The sequence below is a fragment of the Lethenteron reissneri genome, unplaced genomic scaffold (assembly GCF_015708825.2).
Source record: "Lethenteron reissneri isolate LAM-NWPU_2019-01 unplaced genomic scaffold, ASM1570882v1 scaffold_1458, whole genome shotgun sequence".
Lineage (NCBI taxonomy): Eukaryota > Metazoa > Chordata > Hyperoartia > Petromyzontiformes > Petromyzontidae > Lethenteron > Lethenteron reissneri.
The window spans coordinates 69,418-91,877 of NW_026891177.1; the positions used below are offsets into that span (position 1 = coordinate 69,418).

At 47.5% G+C, this 22,460-nt stretch overlaps 1 protein-coding gene across 1 annotated transcript; it reads left to right on the forward strand.

Moving 5' to 3' along the window:
• Nucleotides 1–1,124: 1,124 nt before the first annotated feature.
• LOC133362372 (kelch-like protein 20) lies at nucleotides 1,125–21,502 on the forward strand. The gene is given in 13 exon segments (XM_061581302.1): nucleotides 1,125–1,301; nucleotides 2,151–2,321; nucleotides 3,345–3,551; nucleotides 9,290–9,448; nucleotides 11,516–11,610; nucleotides 15,023–15,086; nucleotides 15,088–15,139; nucleotides 15,512–15,695; nucleotides 17,552–17,695; nucleotides 18,475–18,608; nucleotides 19,418–19,626; nucleotides 20,334–20,440; nucleotides 21,285–21,502. Coding segments are annotated over 13 exon segments (1,782 nt in total). The 5' UTR covers nucleotides 1,125–1,130; the 3' UTR covers nucleotides 21,370–21,502.
• Nucleotides 21,503–22,460: the final 958 nt, after the last annotated feature.

The following is a 22,460-nucleotide window of genomic DNA, read 5'->3' on the forward strand; positions in this document are numbered from 1 at the left end:
CTATATTATATTGTATTTATTACAACGCAATTTTTCCACAACCCAGTGTTCTTCACGAACGCAACTACCGTGTTATAGGAGAACGATTTCCTCCACAGGTGTGCCAACAGCACCGTACCACAAGCATTCTTTATTCATTCACATGCCTCACTTGCCTGCACTGTCTGCTTGTCACAAAACCTTTGCAATGTTTCACTGCACGTGGCATAACAATCCAGGAGTGACTGTGAAAGCCTCGGTTTTGGCTCTAGTAGATGCCAAGTTGGCACATTTCTATGCGGTTGGACTGCTGCTTAGCGACAAAGCAGCAATCGAGCATTCTAACATGAAAATAATTACGAAATAGTCGTGTTCTGTCAAGTCAATGCCTTATTCCCTGTTGAGCCCGGCGAGATGTATTATACAGTAGTACTAATTCTGCGAGATGTCTGGGCAACTGTCTGTGAAAAGGAAGTAAATTCAGTGGACCTTAACATGGTTTTTGGTGCTTTTGTTTAATCCTGAGCCAGGGGAGAGAACTATGGCAGAGACCAGTCTCTGTAGAATGGCCACTGTTTATTTCACTCAAAAATGGTACAAATTTTATTGACCCCCTTAGGGATGATGACTGCGATTGGTCAACGTCTAACTCAAATCAAATTAAAATAATACTCGGTTAACTCCAAGTTGGGTATTGGATTGTCGAGGATAACAGCACAGGATATGAATCTCGCTGGGCGGCGCAGTGTTTATAGAGCACTCAACTCACAATCAGAAGTTGCGAGTTCAAATTCACTTGGGAGTTGCAGTTTCACCGAGTTGGAGTTGGACTTGAGAAACATTTTCTGTTGCATTCATAATGACTGCCACTTTTAAGCCGATACAGATTGTCTTATCGGGAGACTGGCCCCTGCCAATGAAATGTTACAATAAGAATAAAGTGTTCATGAAAGTGGATGGACTGGTCCCCACCAGGGGAGTGTAGATGTTCTATCACAGGCTTATGACTCTCGACCAAGATGACTACCATTCAATGCTTGTCGACAGCTTTTTCCCTTTTGTTACATAATAAAAATGTCTCAATGTCTCCACGGCCAATTCTTGTGACCGATTCTCGCCTTGACTTTGCGTGCGCAGCAGTGCCACGAGCCATGGACGTGACGAACCGATCGAGCGGCGGCGGGGACCCCAACGCCCTGCCCGAGGGCGTGTTGCCTACACCGGCATGCATGGTCTACGTGTCCGAGAAGCATCCACGCATCACCCTGGAGGCCATCAGCGTGCTCCGGCGACACCGCAAGTTCTGCGATGTCGTGCTGGTGGTTCGTGCTCGCACACGCACGTTGCCACGACCACCGTCACCAATACCATCATCACACACCGTCGCCACCACCAATAGCTTTGTCACAAGCGCCACAAATGTCAACGTCACAAGCACCAGCGGGTTGTCGCAATTCCCAATACCACCTTCACAAGATTATATTCTCTTCCCGAATCTCTATGACATCATCACCTACACAACGGCCACAATTTGAACCACCACCAGCTTTAGCAACACAATATAGCTCTCGTAGCGAGTTGATGGCTTCACCCTGCTCTGCAGTGAATACAATCTCGTCATTGCCCCGTGCTCTTGAATGGAGGAATTTATAGTTGCATGAAAGGAAGGATGTTGACATGATTCCATGGTATATTTGAGATTAGTAATATGGAAAAAATATGTAAGAATGTGTCTAATAAACACAGAGGATGGTGACCGACTGAAATTCGGCACAAACCGAATCAAGATTTTGCTCATGAGAGTTTCCAAAAGTTACAGCCTTGAGATGTATTAGTTTTATTCATAGGGGTTAGCTACAAGGTCCAAATAGCTTTAAGTCTCATGCTAAATACTTCAAAATATATGATCTCCGATCAATGAATGAAGTAATTGGCTTCTTGTGAAGCATTATGCTGTAGTCAATAAAAAGCGGACAAAGCCTGCGTCTCTATTAGCACTGTATATATTTATATATAAGATGGTAAACTTGCACCTTCCACCTTTTCATATTGTTTATAATCTTACAAAAGCAATGGCATCCTCGCCTCCCACAGACCCACCTCCCAGTAGAGGAGGCGCAGTGAGGGCATCGCACATTCACGCCCCACCAACCCACGTCTGTCTTTGGCAGGTGGGCAGCCGCAAGATCTACGCGCACCGCGTGGTGCTGGCGGCGTGCTCCCCCTACTTCCACGCCATGTTCACGGGCGAGCTGGCCGAGTCACGGCAGGATGAGGTGTCCATCCGTGACGTCGACGAGACGGCCATGGAGCTGCTCGTTGACTTTGCCTACACGGCACAGGTGATGCCACCAGCCATGCACGCAGTGTTGCTGCTCTAGCAGGCTGGGCCAGTAATGGACTCTCATCCACTTTAGGAGAGCAAAAGACGTGAACCTTCGTGTTGAGTGTTTAAGGCAGTTGTGTATGACCACATCAGCCAGGATGCGACTGATCTTATAGGATGTCAAAAGCAAAGCAGGGTTGTTGAGCCTGGATAGCGCTTGGATACACAGGGGATGGTGGAGGAGCTGCGGGGGTTAGGTGGAGGGGTAGAGTGTGAGGAGTATAATACAGGAATCCCACGCGATGCGTTACGGGGAAATGCTACTTTACTCAAAATGACTTAAAGTGAACTATCATTTTCTACAGACATAACGTTAAAACCAGGGTTTGCGTTCCTTGCCAAGATAAAAAAAAACATAATTACTGTCAGAAAGTGTACCAAAATGCGTATGATTGTAAGCTGACATTAATTTTAACTAACAATAAATGCTAATAATTAGAATTTACCAGAGATAGTTGAAAAGCTTTCTCATCGAGGCCTCTTGTGGCGAGCGACGGTGTGATGCAGACGAAGGGGCTGCTGCTGCTGCTGCTGCCACAGCTCTGCTCACCAGAGGAAGCTGGCTCTCGAAATATTGTATTATGCTGAATTTCTTTCACACCATATGTAGCCAACCGTGCTAATCAAATGTGTATATTCATTACAGCAGCATGCCATCACAGCTGGAAATGACATTTGTTTGGGGTTTACTTTGACTTGGCTAAGCCACACTGTGCTTAGAGAGCGTGACTCCCAATAACAAGTTTGTGAGTTCATATCCCTGTTGGAATTCTACTCGGATTACCTTGCCGCTGGGACCTATAAAATGAGTACCACTTTGTGTAAAGTCGGCAGTTGTTTGGCTCACCCCTGAAGCACAGGACAGCAGAATTTCTACAACAAACTAAGGTCCGTTAAACGAGATGAGAATCTCACCATTCTTGCATTTGAGCAGAACACCGCTTGCTTCTCATGCAGTCTGCGCTGCTGCGATCCACAGATCACGGTGGAGGAGTGCAACGTGCAGGCCCTGCTGCCGGCCGCCTGCCTGCTGCAGCTCGCCGAGATCCAGGACACCTGCTGCGAGTTCCTGAAGCGGCAGCTCGACCCCTCCAACTGCCTGGGAATCCGGGCCTTCGCCGATACGCACGCGTGCCGAGACCTGCAGCGCACCGCCGACAAGTTCACGCAGCACAACTTCCAGGAGGTGGCCCTCTGCAGACACACAAGCCAGAGCACGCAGCCAGAGCACACAGCCAGAGCACGCAGCCAGAGCACACAGCCAGAGCACGCAGCCAGAGCACACAGCCAGAGCACACAGCCAGAGCACGCAGCCACAGCACACAGCCACAGCACACAGCCACAGCACGCAGCCACAGCACGCAGCCAGAGCACACAGCCAGGCCACCAAGTCAATGCAGATTCACTCTCACAGCGCATGTTTGGGCCAATTGTACTTTCGGGTGTCGTGTCACGAGGCCAAGTGTTTGTTGGTTTCTCTCGCAGAGCAGTGCTGCAAGCTCCCATGTTCGAGGACAGCCCGCAGAGGCGGGATATCACACAGCTACTTTTGTGGCTTACGATCTGCACCATAAAAAACTGCTTTTTTACAACTCACTACACACAGCAGAACTAAGTGTAACGTTCTAGATTTGAAGTTTTCGTGACTGCAAGGATCCATACTTTTTGGTTTTTTCGGTAAAGTCACGTAGGTATAAAATAAAATAAATTAAAATGAAAACAACTAAATTAAATCACGACGTTTCGGGCGCAACACAAGCGTCCGTCTTCAGGTACCTGATTTAATTTATTTATTTTCATTTTAATTTATTTTATTTTTTACCTACGTGACTTTACCGGAAAAAAAAGTATAAATATAACGTCGTTGGGTTTTTGTGTGTGTAGTCATTGGTGACTGGGCTGAGACCATCAAATCACTGCACATTAAAACCCATTTTAATCACAGGCCTTAATTCAAAAGCCAGCATCTAAACGGTGCCACCTCAGTGCTCTTATCATCTGAGCCACATTAAAGGAAAATGCAAGCCAAAAGAGAGTTGTGTTTTTGTAAGCACCTAGCCTGTGTAGCCTGGGCAGTCCAACGCATCTTTGGTTATGATAGAGCTTTTAAAATTGACTTTCAGACGTGCTGCCAAAAAGCTCTAGTGATATCATTCTTCTTCTTTAGTGCTGCCTAACGACGTGTGCGACTTCACGATGATATTGGTCCCGGTCTAGCACGGCGTGTAGAGTTTGTGCTGTTGTTAATTGTAGCCATGTTTTGATGTTACTGAGCCATGTCGTTTTTGGCCGTCCTGGTCGTTTTTTCCCTTCGATTTTTCCTTCCAGGATTTGCTTTAATAGCTGGTATTTGTGGTCGTTTCGGGCAATGTGGCCTAGGTAGTAACACTTCCTGCTAATGATGGTCTTCAGCAGTTGCCTGTCAGTGCCCATATCTTGCAGAACTTGTGTATTGGTGGTTTTGGCTGTCCATGGGATTTTCAGCATTCTTCGATACAGCCACATCTCGAAAGCTTCGAGCCTTTTTGTTGCTGTTGTTGTCAATGTCCACGTCTCTACTCCGTACAGCAAAATTGACCAGATGTAGCATTTCAGTGTGCGCAGTTTCAGTGATGTACTCAAGTTGCGGTCTGCAAGGAGTGTTTTCCATTTAATAAATGCTTGCCTTGCTTGTTCAATTCTGCTCTTGATTTCGACTTCATGGTTCAACTGATCGTCAATGATTACACCAAGGTATTTAAATCGGTGTACTTGTTCCAATTTTTTTCGCTGCCAAGCTTGATTGTTATTTTGCTTGTAGTTCGGCTGACCTTCATAACCTTTGTTTTCTTTTTATTAATTCGTAAGCCCCATATTTGACTCTCTGTGGCAACCTCGTCCAAGATTTGTTGTAGGTCTTGTTCCGAATCGGCCAGCAGTGCAGTGTCGTCGGCATACCTGATGTTGTTGATGTATTGTCCATTGACTTTAATACCAATGTTTTTATCTGCTAGTGTTCGATCAAAAATCTGCTCCGAGTAGATGTTGAAAAGACTGGGTGAAAGTGGGCAGCCTTGTCGTACACCTTTTTGTATTGGTGTTGGGTCTGTCAATTCGTTGTCATATCGGAGTTGGGCTGTTTGCTTCCAATAAAGAGCAATGATGAAGTTGATGTCGTTTTTATCTAGTCCCAGTTGTTTTAATAGAGCTGCTAGTCGGTCGTGGTCGACTGAGTCAAAGGCTTTCTCGTAATCTATGAAGCAGATGTACACTTCTTTCTGATGTTCGTAGCATCGCTGTAGTAGTATCTGTAGACAGAAGATTGCTTCTCTTGTGCCTAGTCCTTTGCAGAAGCCAAACTGTGTGTTCTTCAATGCATTTTCGCATGTGGAGCGTATGCGCTGTTGGATCACCTTCAGGAAAACTTTCAGCACGTGGCTCATCAAGCTTATCAGTCTGTAGTCCTCGCATTTCCGGCTTGTTGCTTTCTTTGGTATGGCCACAAAAATGGATTGTAGCCAGTCGGATGGAATTTTATTGCCAATGTATATTTGATTGTACCAATTAGTCAGTTGTCGTATGTTGTTACTGTCTAATAGTTTGAGCAATTCTACATGGATTGTGTCGGGCCCGCACGCTTTGCCTGACTTAGCTGTTTTGATTGCATGTTCTACTTCTGATGTTAAAATGTGTAGAGCGTCTTTCGACATCTGTTGGTCTTTTTCTGCAGGTGTTCTCGTGGCGCCATAGAGCTTGTGTATATAGTTTGTCCAGGTGTCCATTTTTTCTTGTTTATTTAGGATTGGTTGGTTGTTGTCCGCATACAAGGTAGCTGTTGGGGCTGGTCTGTAGATGTTACCAGCTTCTTTGAGCTTCTTGTGCAGAGTAAAATTGTCATGTTTTTTAATTAGTTCTTCCATCTCGGCGCATTGTTCTTCCATCCACTTTTCTTTTGCCTGTCGGATTGCTTCTCTGATCTTCTGTTGCATTTGTTTGTACTTCTCCAAGTTGTTGTTTTTGTATATTCTTCGTTGGCTCATTAGATCGAGAATACAATATGTCATCCATCGTTGTTTCTTTTTCGGTGGCTGATGTCCCAGCATGACTTCTGTTGTTTCTGTGATGCATTGTTTGAACGAGCGCCAGTACTCCTGAACATCTGCTGTTTCTGTTGTTATTGAGCGGATGCTATCGTTGAGATGTTGCTGTACTTGTCTTTTATCGGCGCTGTTCTTCAGTTTCTCCAGGTCTGCTCGTCTCGTCTTTGTACATTGTATTGATCGCAATTTGAGTCTTATTGTAGCTGTTACTGGGTTATGATCTGACGATATATCGGCTCCAGGGTAGGTTTTTGCTGTAATCACACTGGACTTAAACCTGATGTTAATTAGGATATAATCGATTTGGTTCCTGACGATGTTGTTGTCGGAGTCTTGCGGCGAGGTCCACGTGTACAGTCGTCGAGGTGGTAATTGGAACCACGTGTTAGCAATACTGAAACGTTCTTCTTGGCAGAATTGAACCAGTCTGTCGCCTCGTTCATTCCTTGTTCCTAGTCCGTGTTCTCCGACAATGTTCTGCATTCGACCGTGGCCAACCTTGGCATTGAAATCGCCGAGGATTATAGTGATGTCTTGCTTCTTCAGCGGCTTCAGCGTGTTGGTTAGTTGCTCATAGAACGATTCGATTTCATGATCTTGTTTATCTGCTGTTGGAGCATAAACCTGTAGAATGTTCACGTTGACTTTGCTGCCTGCTAATTGTAGTAGTGCTATTCGTTCTGATACTGGGGTAAAGTTGTTGACTTTATTCGCTAATTTCTTGTGTACTATAAAGGCGACACCGTATGTTTGTTTGGTGTTTTCTTCTCCTCCGGAGCAGAAGATGTGGTGTTCGCTCGATATAAACTTTTTTGTTCCAGGCCATTTAGTTTCGCTTAGACCGATTATGTTGATTTTAAGTCGATCCATTTCTTGTATGACATTGGCTAGTTTTCCTGCTTGAAGTAAACTTCTAACGTTCCAAGTTGCTACTTTGAAAGGGTTCTTTGACACAAGCTCGGAGATTCTTAGCACCCCTGTCCTATTTAAAGGACGCCGATACTCAGGGCCTTTGTTGATTTTGCTTGTCATCATTGAAGTTTTCAAGGGAGAAATAATCCAAGTAGTTTCCCGTTGCTTTCTTGGATCACCATTTATTTGAAAAGGTCATGTGGGGACCTTTCGAAACGGGTTTTGTCTGACGTCTCCACTGAAGTCTTCCCGCCTTGGGTGACCCTTCTGAGAGCACTAGGCTCTCGACGGTATAGCGATCAGCTTCTCAGACGTACACAAACTCTCTCGCCGCGCTAAGGCACCGTTTCTCGAGAGAGAGTGATATCATTGCAGCACATTAATGTAACTGCATTGACTTGCTGCAATTATATCGCTAGTTCACGAGAGTACAAGACTTGAAGTAACTTTCAAGTATTTTGCTTGTGCGCAATTAAGTTTCAGACTCATCTCGGACAACCTGGAACACAGAGCCTAGGTGTGTGTCCACATCATGGGACCTCCTTTGCTAGTACCAAAATATGATTATAGGTTTTTCCACTTTTTTCTGGCAACAAAACAGCTGTGTTAAGATGTTAAAACACCAAACTGAAACCTTTTAAGAGGAATCATGTCTGCATTAACCACAATGCTTGTGGTCAGAATGCAAACCAAAAATATTCTGATAATATATGCATTGTCCTTGAAACTGATTGGTCCACACCAGAGACAGCTTTCTTTTGAGCCTCGTCTCAAACGGTGTTAGACCAGAGGACGCCTTTTTGACCAGAGGACAATGCATATGTTATCAGAGTTAGTTTTTTGTTTGCATTCTGACCACAAGCATTGTGGTTAATGCAGACATGATTCCTTGTGAAAGGTTTCAGTTTGGTATTTTAACATCTTAACACCTGTTATTGGTTCTTTCGGTAAAGTCACGTACATGATGATTGCTTGTGTTGCAATCGAAACGTCGTGATAATTTTATTGTTTTATTTTTGATATTTTATTATTTCCCTTCTACGTGACTTTACCAAAAGAACCAATAATATGAATCCCTGCAGTCACGAAAGCTTTGAATCGAAATCTTAACACCTGTTTTGTTGCGAGAAAAAAGGGGAAAAACCTATTATCATATAAGTGTGTCTATAAGAGGCTCTCTTTTATTTGGCTGTGGATTCCTTTAAAAATATATTTCTGCCACTTTCATTGTGACGTGCAAAAGAGATTGCCGTTCACTTTCATTGTATTGGTAGCTAATTGTGTGGGTGTTAATTTTGTATGTTTGTAGTTATGCTTACGTGCGCAGTTGAGGGTACTTATAATGCAATTATGTGTGTGTTGCGAGTAGCGTGTGTGTGGCTATCAAGGCACGATACTAATCTCCACAAAGGGTAATGAATCCACCAAGAATTTAAGTTTTCTGTGCAATAAACAATTTCAACTCGCAATGTGCCGCACGGTATCCGCTCACTCTCGAAGACAGGAGAGAGCATGACTCGGAGGTGTGAGGAGGAACTAAAGACAAACAGGAAGGCAGCAGCCAGGTGGTGAGCTGGCGTGTACTATGTCTGTGGTCCTCTATATATGAAGGTGCTTTTAGCCAATTAATGTTGCCGATATATGTGAGAGGAAACCGGAGCACCTGGAGAAAGCCTACACGTGCGAGGCGACAATACTATCCCATACAGAGGGAACGGATCGAGTCCACATTTTTGCTTTACCGCTTTATCCTGGCGGTAAAGCCATGGGAATGAAGTTGTTGTGACATTTGTGTGATCTGCCACCCCTCGACTCCACGGCGCTGGATTCCAGTCGTGTACCACCACCACCCAGCCATCAAGAGGTGCTCCATATTAACACTGTGCTCAGTAATCCAGGCTGACATGAAGCGGGGCATCTGTTGCTTTCGCAGGTAATGGAGAGTGAAGAGTTCATGCTGCTTCCTGCCAACCAGCTCATCGACATCATATCCACCGATGAGCTAAACGTGCGCAGCGAGGAGCAGGTGTACAGCGCCGTCATCGCCTGGGTCAAATACAACATCCAGGAGCGCCGGCCACAGCTACCCCAGGTGCCTGCCTGTGTGCGCGCTTGCGTAACCGCTGATCGGCGGTTGTGTCCTTCCTAGGCCTCCGCTAGGTACGTGGACGCCCCTAATGTCAAGCCACTGCAGGTTGAGAGCCTCCCCATGCTGTGTATTTCGTGGAGGTTACACGACCAGATTTTGCCACGCTCGTCAGTACGGGTTAGTTCAGGTGGAGGCGAGATATTTGACCATCATTAGACCTCCTTGACCAGTGCCAAGATATAATAATAGGGTTTTTCAATTTTTTTCTGGCAACAAAACTGAAACCTTTTTTACAAGGAATCATGTCTGCATTAACCACAATACTTGTGGTCAGAATGCAAACAAAACACACTGATAATGTATGCATTGTCCTTGAAACTGATTGGTCCACACCAGAGACGGCTTTCTTTTGAGCCTCGCCTCAATTGGTGAGTGTTGCCAGAAAAAAGGGGAAAATCCTATTATTAGATGTGTTACCAGTTTAGCACAACAGTTGATCTTGCTGCACTGCCATCTGCTGGTATCATAGCACATTATCACCCGATAACAATCTGTTCTACGTAGCTTGGTCGTCCCTCAATCAATCAAATAATCACTTCTTCCTGAAACTAAATTTGATGCTTTTATTGTGAGCGTAAGAACCTGTTTTGAAATCAATTATTTAGTTCATCCCCACCTAGTAGAGCGGGGAGCTCATGCTTGACAACATAAAAGCACATAAAGCACACACAGTAGAGGTAACTATATCGCTCCTCTTGCTGATCGTAATAGGATACAGTGGCTGCACGACGACAAAACTGCCCCCCTCGCGTATGAATGCACAACTTCCACCACTGGCTTAGGGCCGCCCACATTGATGAGCACCAGCCAAATCTCGTGTGTGCTTTAATAGTGTCATTAACCAGGTGACATCTTCTGTAGCCCCCCCCCCGCCCGCTCCCAGCGCCAGCATTGTGTCTCACCAGCCGTGTCTCAACAGAAGTCCCCCCCCCCTACTCCACAATCCCTGCCCCCTGCATCTCTCCTCCCTCTTTACCTTATATAATCACTTGTCACAAACAGCTGTCTTTGCCCACTACAGTAATGTTTGTTTCTTACTGTGGTTGTCCCACCTGATGACGGAAGCTTGTGTTGCTTCCGAAACGTGGTGATTTAATTTGGTTATTTCTATTTTTTATTTTTATTCTTACATTTTATTTTAATGTTTCACCTACGTAACTTTACCGAAAGAACCAATGAGTATAGTGGCAACAGTGTGTGACTATTCGTCTTGTTGAAAATGTATTACAGTCTAGATAGCAGTGGAATAGTATTCTGAAAACGCACTGACGCAATCGCATCATCTCAGCCCGAATTCCTTGCCACACACACGGGGCGCATGGTTCTTGATTATATCCCCTCTCCTCTAGGTTAACTCGACCTAAAATGAGTATCCAGTGTTTGTGTTATCACTACTTGGGTAGCAAAGGTGTATGTGTGATGCCAAACAAAAAAGCTCCGCACATGTGTCTAAGCAGCCGGTTTGTCTATAGGAAGGCCTGTGTCTTGTTTGTGTATGGGTGTATCAATCTGGACAAAGTCCCGTCTGTGGATCTCTCTCGCAGGCAATGATTCAATCCAATTAAACCATACAATGTATATCTGTATAGCATCTAAATGCAGCTGCATCTCAAGATGCCGTACTTTTGCTATTGCCGTATAAGGTTAAGCGAGGGATCTTCTTCTCCGTGTGTGTGTGCGTTAGTGTAACGGTTATCACGCTAGGCCTCCCCTAGGTCGACTCGGCCTCAAACGAGTACCTGGTGCGGTTTGTAAACATCACCACTGCAGAGGCAAAGGTGCCGGGTGTCGTGTTGGCCACCCACCCCCTTGTGTGTCGTGCCGGTCTTCATAGGGGCTCGCGAACAGCACTTGCTCAATGAAAAATAAGAATAGGTTCTACCCTTTCTGGCAATAAAACAGGAGGTGTTAGGATGTTCAAACACCAAATACTGGTAAAGAAGGTCCCATGATAGCACTTGCTCTAACAGTCTGTTAAAGGCTATACGGGGGATCGTTGTCTTTGTGTAGGTGCTGCAACACGTCCGTCTGCCCCTGCTCACACCCAAGTTCCTGGTGGGCACAGTGGGGACGGACCTTCTGGTGAAGAGTGACGAGGCATGCAGGTAGCCGGCCACGCTGTCACGAGTGGTGGTGCGTGTTTTCCGTGAAACCCACGGGAGGCTGCCATGCCAATTTCCGCGTCGTCGGCTGAACAGGATTCGCAGAAAATCACGAATGTTGGGATACATTTTACGTGAACATCAAAACCTTCACCTTGGCAGGAAGGTGATGTATTGTTTCCGTGGTCACTGCCGTGACTTCTTTTGTGACATTTTCCGCAAGTCAGAATCTTTGATCAAGTGAGCAATGGGGCTTGAGCTCACCTCGTTTGAAGGCAGAGCCAGTAGTCGGGATATCACATTCGGAATCAGAATCTTTATTTAGACTGGAGGAATCCGATGAGCTTTGACGCTCTTTTTAACAGACGTCCAGTTTGGGTCGGTCTATTGTACACACCAGTCTCTACATCGGATCACCACTGTGGCCATGCCACAAACGGTACGTGCTGTATCCATGGTGGAGGAAAGATAGGCTGAGTGGACCCCGGAATTTGATGTAATACTTGAATATCCTTTAATTACACCTACACAATGGTACTACTCAAAATAACTAGGCGAGTCAGGAACGCAGATGCGTAAATTTGATACTCCTGCGAACATGTACACTCACAATGATACCGTTAATTATATATAATCACAGGTTTGTTTTCCTGCTACTGACAAGAAGGATCTACGTTTTTTGACCAAAGAAGGCAAGCGAGCTTGAACGATGAAATGAAAACAATAACTTATAATTTCAACAAAAATCAACTACACATTCCACCCACTTCTATTAACAGGACCCTGCGGGGTGGGCTGGTAGGAATAATACTAATACCGGTACAGGGATATCGACCGGGTATAGAGGAGTTAAAAAGAAAATGATTTGTGCATGGGGGGTGAGCGATGACGTCCACACCCCCCTCCCCACTGTACTCGCGCGCCCACAGAGCGATGACGTCCACACCCCCCTCCCCACTGACTCGCGCACCCACAGAGCAAGGATTGCAACAGGCGATGTCATTGGCTGCGCCGGATGCGACGGCCATCTTGTTTAGTTCATTTAGTTCACGGATCGCAGGGGGAGCGGGCGGCCATCTTGTCGGACAGACGGACGGCCTCGCGAAGCCTGTCGCAGTAGGCCTCGCGAAGCCTCCTGCACTAGGCCTCGTGAAGCCTCCTGCAGTAGGCCTCGCGAAGCCTTCTGCACTAGGCCTCGCGAAGCCTTCTCTGCAGTAGGCCTCGCGAAGCCTTCTCTGCAGTAGGCCTCGCGATGCCTTCTCTGCAGTAGGCCTCGCGAAGCCTGGTGCACTAGGCCTCGCGAAGCCTCTGCAGTAGGCCTCGCGAAGCCGCGCTTTTCGTGCACAAATAAGGCGATTAAATGTATCTCGTCTCTGTGTTAATAAGCCTGCCGCACTAGGCCTCGCGAAGCCTGCCGCACTAGGCCTCGCGCCGTGCTTTTCGTGCACAAATAAGGCGATTAAATGTATCTCGTCTCTGTGTTAATAAATGTTTCTTGTCTCTGTGTTAAAAAAGTGCTGCGTTTCAATAAAGTAATTATTTTTTAAAAACGTGCTGCGTTTCAGTAAAGTAATTTTGAAGCAAAGTTTAAAGTTTCGCCGTGAGGCGCCGGAAGCGATGGCCATCTTGTTTAGCTTTAAATGTAAATGTTGCTATTTAAAAACATCAGGGAATGTAACATTGTAATTAAAAGCTATCTGAGGGAATTATAAGGGAATGTTACACTTGTTTAGCCAGGATAGCGTCACTGAGTCTAAAGGTTTTTGTAGGGTCATGCCAAGTGTTTGCAGTAGGGGGCGATGTTGATACACGGACGGACGGACGGATGGACACATTCATCTATTGGTGGTCTGGTCCACTTCGTTCCTACCAGTATAATTCTGGGCTATCCATTCTCCCAGCTTGGATAGACCAGTGTGAGGCATGACTACAGACTTCTTCGGGTCATACTCTTCTTAGTCGCAGCTCAGCCCTGGCTTCACATGGTGGCTCAGTTCAGGCGTGTGCTGCCGAGTTGCTTCCAGAGACGCATTAGCGGCTCGTCATCCATGGCTTGGCGCAGGAGGAAATCTTGAGCATGGCTGGGATCGTGCTCATAGGCCAGCTAAAATTAAGCACATGAATTTGAGCCATGGCCTACTTGAACCAGAGCCAAGTCTGGGCTGAGCCTTGACTAGCAATATGGGACTTTTACAGTGTTAATTATGGCTCCGTTTGACATTAGAAGATTGTGGTGACCCACACGAATCATAACAAAGGTACAGGAATCCCCCACGAAAAGTTTCCGCATTGTGCATTGTTTTGCATATACGTTTCTGATTAATACTCTTATATAAGCACGCAACTTTATCTGTGATGAACGCTGCACTTTTCATCGTTTTCATGCAGGGGGTGCTGCAAACCTACGTGCCCCCTGCATGAACGACTGAGGCGCAGGGACAGACGTTCGATTACATTGGAATCGATCTGCAGATGGCGGTCTTCTCGCACGGCCAGCAGCTCTATATCGCCTTAATTCGATCCCGCAACCCCAACCAGGTGAAAGTCCGCATCGAACTGAACCCCCAGCAAGGCCATCTACTTAACGGCGAGAGAAAATTCACACGAAATGTCGTTTTCAATGAAGTCTTCCAGATGTAAAATGATATAAGCTTTTCATGAAGAAATAAAATTATCTAATTCTAAACAATTCAAAGATGTTTAATTTAAAAACTTCAAAACGGAGCATCGGGTGCTTGCATGAATGCGTCGTTCGTGTTAAAAAAATATTGTGACTTTCCTGGCCGAAGGCCGTAAATGGTTGTGAGGTGCGCCACAGGCGCCCCAGACAAGCCCAAGTGTCATGTTTGTCTTGTGCTTTCTGGAAAAAAAATGCATATTAGTTCTTGCGCAATTGCCTTCCTTGTTTAATAATTGTGCAAATTTTCTTTGCACGATTTTTAAAAGGAATGTATATGCATAACACGAATGCACGAGGGAGAAAGCGGACTTTTGTGATGTAATACCGAACTTTACACGCATAGCATGTACCACCAGGAATCCCCAAGAGGCCTCGATCAGCAAGCTCTTAAACCATCTCTGGTATTAAGTTTTTTGTATTATTTGTATTCTTATTTAAAGCGTATGTTCACTTATAATCATATGCTTTTTTGTACACTTCATGACATTTAGTCGCGCATTTTCGAGAAATGTCGGCTAGCAACGCAACCCCTGATTTTAACATTATGTTAATGGGAACTTAGAGCTCGCTTTAAGTACTTTTGAGTTAAGTAGCATTTCCCAGGAACGCATCCCTTATGTATCGCGGGGGATTCTTGTATTATGCTCCTCCCCCTCCACCATCCCCCGTTTTTTTATGCTGTGCGCTCGCTGCGTGCATTAATGTTTTGTTGTTTTTCTCTGTTCGTCGCTCAAGAGACCTCGTGGATGAAGCCAAGAACTATTTGCTTCTGCCCCAAGAAAGACCACTCATGCAGGGCTCCCCGCACGAAACCCCGCAAGCCCATCCGCTGCGGGGAAGTGCTCTTCGCAGGTGAGCTGTTATGGGATGTGCGCAGGTGCGGGAGGTCGTGGGTTCAATCCCGACCATGATGCCTGCTGTATATTCAGAGTTTGCATGTGTCTCTCCCCCCGTGGTGGCGTGGATTTTTCTCCAGATCCTCCAGTTTTTCCCCTGCACGTGTGTTTGGAATATTTGGCTGCTATAAATTTCCACATGATTAGCCACTTTGAGCTATCATTTGTGGCCAGTTCGCTTCTGAAAAAGACCTATACAGCTTCGTGGGCCTTAGCAGGTAAAATTTTAATCGTTTGTTTAGTTTAATAGGTGTTTACTAACAGAAATGACCTCAACGATCTGTTAAGGCTACAAGAGGATCTTTTCTCCCTGTCCATCACCGTGCAGTGGGTGGCTGGTGCAGCGACGATGCCTTCTCCAGCGTGGAGCGCTACGACCCGCAGACCAACGAGTGGCGCATGGTGGCCTCCATGAGTAAGCGGCGCTGCGGCGTGGGGGTGGCCGTGCTCGATGACCTCCTCTATGCCGTGGGCGGCCGCAATGTATCGTCCTACCTCAACAGTGTGGAGCGGTGCGTGCGAACGAGCGAGTCGGCGGGGCGATTGAGGGACGTATGAGCGAGTGCCTCTGTGGGGAGCGGTGGCGGTTAGCGGGCCGCGCTACGAACCCGGTGACCTGAGTTCGTTTCCCGCTCACGGCCAACACCAGTGATGATTATCTGGACCGGTTCTGGGCGTCCCCTAGGTATACTCGGCCTCAAATGAGTATGTTGTGTGTAAACATCGCCACTCGGTAGACAAAGGCGGCCAGGCGTGGTGCTGGCCACCCACCCCCTTGTGTGCCGTGCCGACCTTCATAGGTACTCGCTAGGAGCGCCTGCCCCTACAGTCTGTTAAGGCCATACTGGGGATCTTTGGTGGATGAGTGAGTGCTTGAGGGATGTACGTGTGAGTGCTATGGTGAGTGGTGTATGATCGTAAGGCGTGGACCCCTCAGGGCGTGGAGGTATCCATGAGACGCCGGCAGGCGATCTTATCCTGCGAACGCAGTCACGCTGAGTAAAGGTTGCTTCACGAGTTTGTGAGTAGCTGAGTGCTGCTGCGTGCGAGTGCTGCTGTGAATGAGTGGATGGTGTATGATTGACAGTGTACTGCTGTGTGAGTGCTGTTTTACTTATGAGTGATTGTGTGCTGCTGTGTATGTGAAGGCTGACCCACAGCACTCGTGTACAGACCTGAAATAGTGAACTGCTGCTTTTGATTTGTCATGTTTTCTCAAGTTTTGCCATTGGTCTACATGTGCGATGCACATCAAACACAGACTTGGCCACGAGCATGCATCATACATCTATTCCACACACCTCCACCTGCTCCTCTTCTCACCTGAGCTTGCACATGTGCACGGGCATTTCCACAATTTCGACGATTCCGGACGTACATTTCAGACACTTTAAAGATGCGGATAATTATTAATATAAATCATTCAGTGGCTTTTCACTTGGCCGTAAGTTAACAAAAGGATTTTAAACTGTATTCTATGTGAAACTGGAAGCCAGTGCAGGGAAGAAGAAGAAGGGGTTCTGGTCAACACCCCAGCAGCCGCATTCTGAACATGCTGCAAATAGACCATCACCTTCTTAGCCACGCCAGCGAGTAAGACGAGCTGTCGCCTATACGAGATGAGATGGAGGCTCGGAGCAGATTCTCTGCTTCTGAAGCAGAAATAAGGGATCGGATACGGGAGATATTCTGAAGATGGAAAAACGAAGTCTTTGTGATCTTTTTATACTGATGTTCTTATAATACTGATGGCTTAATGAAGTATTATTTTTATTTAGGAAATAATGTTTATCACCTGTTTTATTATATTAGCGCTATTACCAGTACCCCAATAAGGCCCTCGTATATTGCTTGGATGAAATAAGTATATACAATGGTATAATGACCCCTATTAGCGCCGAGTTCGTTTGCGCTCACTTCTCGAGGAACGCATCTTGAGCGCTAAGCAAATGCTGCCTGTCCATGCATTTAGTTGCACGTGTGTCAAACCGTTAACTTATTTAATAAATATGCATTTTGTCCCGATAAATATATGTAACTAGCTTCAATACGAGGCCCCATATGCATGGTCAGGATGATATTTGTTTATTTAGTTAGTAAAAAAGATTAAAGTTCAGCCCTGCAGTCACTTGCGAATGTGACCGCTGGTACAAGGGCCTCACCAAGAGGGTGCGGCGCTAGAAGAGCCCCCCTCTCTGAATTCGGGTAATTAGGGGGTTGGTAGTCTTCCCCTGCTGGTGAGACGTCTTGGAATCGGTGGGCCGAACACCCACGCTGTTTTCCGTCCCGCACGCGACTTGCCGATCGACTTTACCCGGTGAAACCTGACTGGTGTGCTCGTCTAATCGGTGGAGCTGCTCTCGCTCAGCTACAACCCCAAGACGAACCAGTGGAGCAGCGACGTGGCGCCCACCAGCACGTGCCGCTCCAGCGTCGGCGTGGCTGTGCTCGCCGGATTCCTGTACGCCGTCGGCGGGAAGGACGGAGTGAACTGCCTAAATATTGTCGAGAGGTGCGTACTCGTGCATGCGTGCGCATGCGTGTGTTTGTGGAGCGGTTCGCGCGCCCGCTGCGTTAAGATCCCGGCGACCCGAGTACTATTCCCGAGGTCGACAGAGACTCAAACGAGTAGCTGGAGAGATGTGTAAATATCACCACTCGGGAGACAAAGGCGGCCGAGTGTGGTGCCGGCCACCCACTCCCTCGTGTGCCGTGCAGACTTTCATAGGTGCTAACACTGGTCAACACACTTTTTCTGGCGTAAGGTATTCCAACGGTTTTAAGGTAATTTTGGGGTGCTGATTCCAAATCTGTTTTTGTCTATCACATGAGGTTTTTGAGATATCAAAGATTGCATTTTCAATCAAAACTGCAGAAGAAAAATATTAAATAAATGTGGATATCTACATAAAATGATATTATAAACACACTATCCTAAACATACAGCACCGTATTTTAACACTAAAGCAGTCACTGACTCGCAACAACTTGCAATCATAAGTGACAGAGTTGATTTCGGGTAAAATCAATGAAAATGGGGTTCGCCGATAGCATCAAATGAGATGTGAGAGAGAAAATCAGAGATCAGATTTGGAATCCGCACCCTGAAATTAGTCTAGAACAGCTGCAAAAGTCCAGGCCAGAATTTTTATTTATTTTTGTTGACCAGTGTAATCGCTAACGGCACTTGCCCCAACAGTCTGATGAGACTATATGGGGCAGATGTTTGTGTGCGTTGATCTGATCTCCCCCTGTGCGTGTGTAAATCTCTGTATGTGCACTCATCATTAGATATGACCCCAAGGAGAACAAGTGGAGCCGGGTAGCATCTATGAGCACGCGGAGACTCGGGATGGCTGTGGCTGTCCTCGGGGGACACCTGTATGCAGTCGGGGGCTTTGACGGGACATCGCCTCTCGACACTGGTCTCTCTCTCGTGCCCATCTGGCTCACACAGCCAATGCTGAGTGTTGCTGTGTGTGTGTGTGCATGCTGCATGTTGTGTGGGGAGCGGTAGCTTAGCGGTCGACTCGGCCTCAAATGAGTACCTGGTGTGGTGTGTCAACATCGCCACTGGAGAGACAAAGGCGGCCGGGCGTGGCGCTGTCCACCCACCGCAGAGTAAAACCCACATGACCACGGAGGGAGAGATGTGAAAACTCCAAAATATACAGGCGTCAGGGTTGGGTTCGATTCCACGACCTCCTGTGTACCAGGCGAGGTACGTAGTTAACATCTTGCCACCGTGGTGCCATAAGTGCACCTCCACTGGTAAATATGGAGTGAAAACATTTGACAAATGACAAATAGTTGGTCATTTCTGTAGGGTGTAGAATGTTCACCTTTGGCCCAGGGACTGCCAATGGTGATGAGCACCACCCAATGCTCACTTGAGCATTGGCTATCCTCTGTGGCTTTTGGGTCAAGGTCAGTGCCGTGCCACAAACACCACGAAAGTTGGGAAAAAACTGAAAAAGCAAACATTTCACTGGGGAGATGGAGCATGGAGTTTGAATGGGGGGAGCACTTGCCCACCAAACACTGCCACATCTAGCCAATCAGCTACTAGCACGAGCCCCCCTTCCCACGAATCCTACCCCACTTCACCAGGGCCACATCTGGCTCTTTGCACGCTTTTTCAGTTGTTGGTGTTCATCGTTTCCTTTGGTGTCGCCCCATCCAAGAGCCCGTGAAGGTACATTACGCATGGCCGTGTGTGTGTGTATGCAAACAGTGGAGCGATACAGCCCCGCCGATAACCGGTGGGCGCCGGTGCCGCCAATGGGCACTGGGCGCGAGTACCCGGGCTGCGCTGTTTACCAGGACTGCCTGTACGCGGTGGGTGGACACGACGACACCACCGAGCTGAGCTCGGCGGAGCGCTACTGCCCCCGCGAAAACACGTGGAGCCCGATCGCCGCCATGAACACGTGTCGGAACGCAGTACGTTCCATCCATCTGTGCCGCCGAACGAACGTCGCGTCCCTCCGTCCTTCTGCTTGTCTGCCCTTCCACGAGTACCTGGTGTGGTGTGAAAACATCACCACTAGGGAGACAAAGGTGGCCGGGCGTGGTGCTGGCCACCCACCCCCTTCGTGTGCTCTGTTGGCCTTTATAGCTGCTACCAGCATTTGCCCCAGAAGTCTATTTAGGCTATCGGGAATCGTTGTCTCTTGTCCATATATTCATCCATCCCTGTGTACATGTGTCTCTCCCTCTGTCTCGCTATCCATACATTTGCCTTTCCGTCCAATTGCTCGTACGTTACAACAGAATAATGATTAATTCTTGTAGCAGATTCCAATAAATGTTTTTTTTATGCACTTGTAGTAGTAACCAGTGGCCACAGCCCTAGAAACATGAGCCTCTGTTTTCTTACAATCTTAAAAACTACAGCTTTGCACACAGTATGCTGTACAGCACAGTTAACTTCCAGGCAAGCTGCAAATTTTAAATTGAGCAGCGCATAACACCTATTTCCTTATACATTTATTATTGGTGCAAACACAACTTGGGACGTGTTCTTCACTCCGAGCTGCTGTATATCGAACATTCAGTGTCAAAGCAGCTAATGCTGCAGGTGTGTGCAACAATATTGCTGTGCTCAAAGGAGATTGTGGTGATGATGACGATGATGACGTTGGGTGCAGGTGGGCCTAGCCGTGGTGAATGGACAGCTCATAGCCGTCGGAGGGTTTGATGGAACCACCTACCTCAAAACCATCGAGGTGTACGACGCAGAGGCCAACACGTGGAGGTAGGCTTGGCACAGGGGGCCTGCGTGGGTAGTTGGTAGTTCTGCTGGTGGTGGTGATCCTGGTGGTGTTGTTTCTGTAACGCTGGCTGTGGTGATGAGTATGGTGGTGCTAATGAGATCTGTTCTGATTCTCTTGTATGATTGTACGTGTACGTTGAGCTTCTTTCGCACCGTACGTAGCCAACCGTGCTCATTGGAGGTGCGGCAGAAGGACAAGCTAAACATAAAAAGCAGTTCTAAAGAGATGAGTTTTCAATCTGGGTTTAAACGTTTATAACTCCAGTGGCTTCCTAATATCGGAAGGAAGACTGTTCCAGACGGCAGCAGAAGCGCATCTGAAAGTGCGCGACGTGGTGACCACCGCCTTTGCTGGATGGCTATCGTGACTGTTGCCTTTGGCCAAATCACATGGAAAGTGCCCGATTTAATCCGATCTTGGAAGCTGAGCAAGTATGAGACTGGATAGTGCTTGAATGGGTGACCACTCTGCATAGTAGGTGATCACCCATTTGCAGTGGGCAGCAAAGGGCAGTGCAGCACAATCCCTTGTTGTACTGTATTATATGCTCCCATGTCTCTTCTACCTGCCGTCAACCCACACTGACCAACTCGGTGAAGTCTGGTAAAATGGCCCTTGTGCAGAGGCTTTCATCCAGCAGTGGATTTTACAAAAGGGCTGTACGTGAATAAGTGTGATCCTGAAGGCGTTGATGATGTTGCTAAAGGTAGCGTTGCTCGTACGGGTGTTGATTATCGCGGGTGTTGTGATGACGGTGGTGCTAATCCTGGCGAGGTTAACGACAGCCTTGATGCTCACGGTGGTGATGCTGGTGTTGCGTTTCAGGTTGTGTGGAGCCATGAACTACCGCCGCTTTGGATTAGGGGTTGGAGTGGTTAAAATGACGCAGTGTGAATCGCACATTTGGTAGCAGAAGACGCAGCGTGCTCCGTGTCCGCGTGCAGTCTACGTGCTCCGTTGAAACACGCACGAACACATGCGCACACAGGCACAGGCACGCTTTTCTTTAATAAGTGCACATCGATACTTTTTGAAAGGGAGTCCAGGACCTATACTGGTGAAGTACCGTTGATGACGCTTGGACACCGTTGTAAGGCACACGTGTTTATTCGTACAAGTAGTCACACTGCGGACATACAATACTAGAGGGGTGTATCGGCCCCCTCACCCGGATAGCTGGGAATACTCTACTAGCTACCCCTGACACTACCTCCTGGTCCTCCACTAATGGGCTAGGGGAGGCTATCTGGCCCGACACTGGTCAGTCGGGCTACGGTACCCGGAGTCCCAGAGTACTAACTCTGGTTCACGGGACCACGCCACTGGCTCGGTCCTGCGCGGCCCTGACAAGGGCGGCGTCCCAGGGGAGTCCAGGGCTCTAGCTAGTCGATCTTCTGTCTTCCCTCCTTTTACTCTAAAAACTCCACCCCGAGCTCTCCGGCTCATCCCCATTTATACCCCCCGGAGGATCACAACCCCCCGGGCAGCCCCCCAGGCCGCCCGGTGCGGACGTCGTTGCGGGCACCTCCCCGTGTACTCACGGAGCCCCGCCCACTGTGTTTGTTACCCGTGTGATCCTATGCATACAGCCCTACACATACAGCCCCTCTGTAACAGCCCTACACTGGTGGAAGAGCGTCATTTATTCTGGCAACACAGTGACGTGTGCTCGTAGCGAACAAGATTCAAAAAGCTCCACTGAGTTTTCCCTCGCCCATCCGTTGTGCTGTTTGGGACCCCCTTCTCGACCCTTTTCAAACTCCGCGGACCTCTACACACATCGGGCCCCTCTGCCTTCAAGGGGTCTTCAAACGGGGGGCCCCTCTTTCAATGAGAATGTCGCCTTTACCCTTGAATCGGCGATCAGCCAGCTGGACTGCTCGGCAGCAGGACCGCTCTGCGATCAGCCAGTGACACGGGGAGGGGGAGCTTGTGCTCATCCCCGTCAAGAGCCGCAATGGCTGAGAGCTGGCCAACCAGCAGAGCCTTTGAACTCTGTAT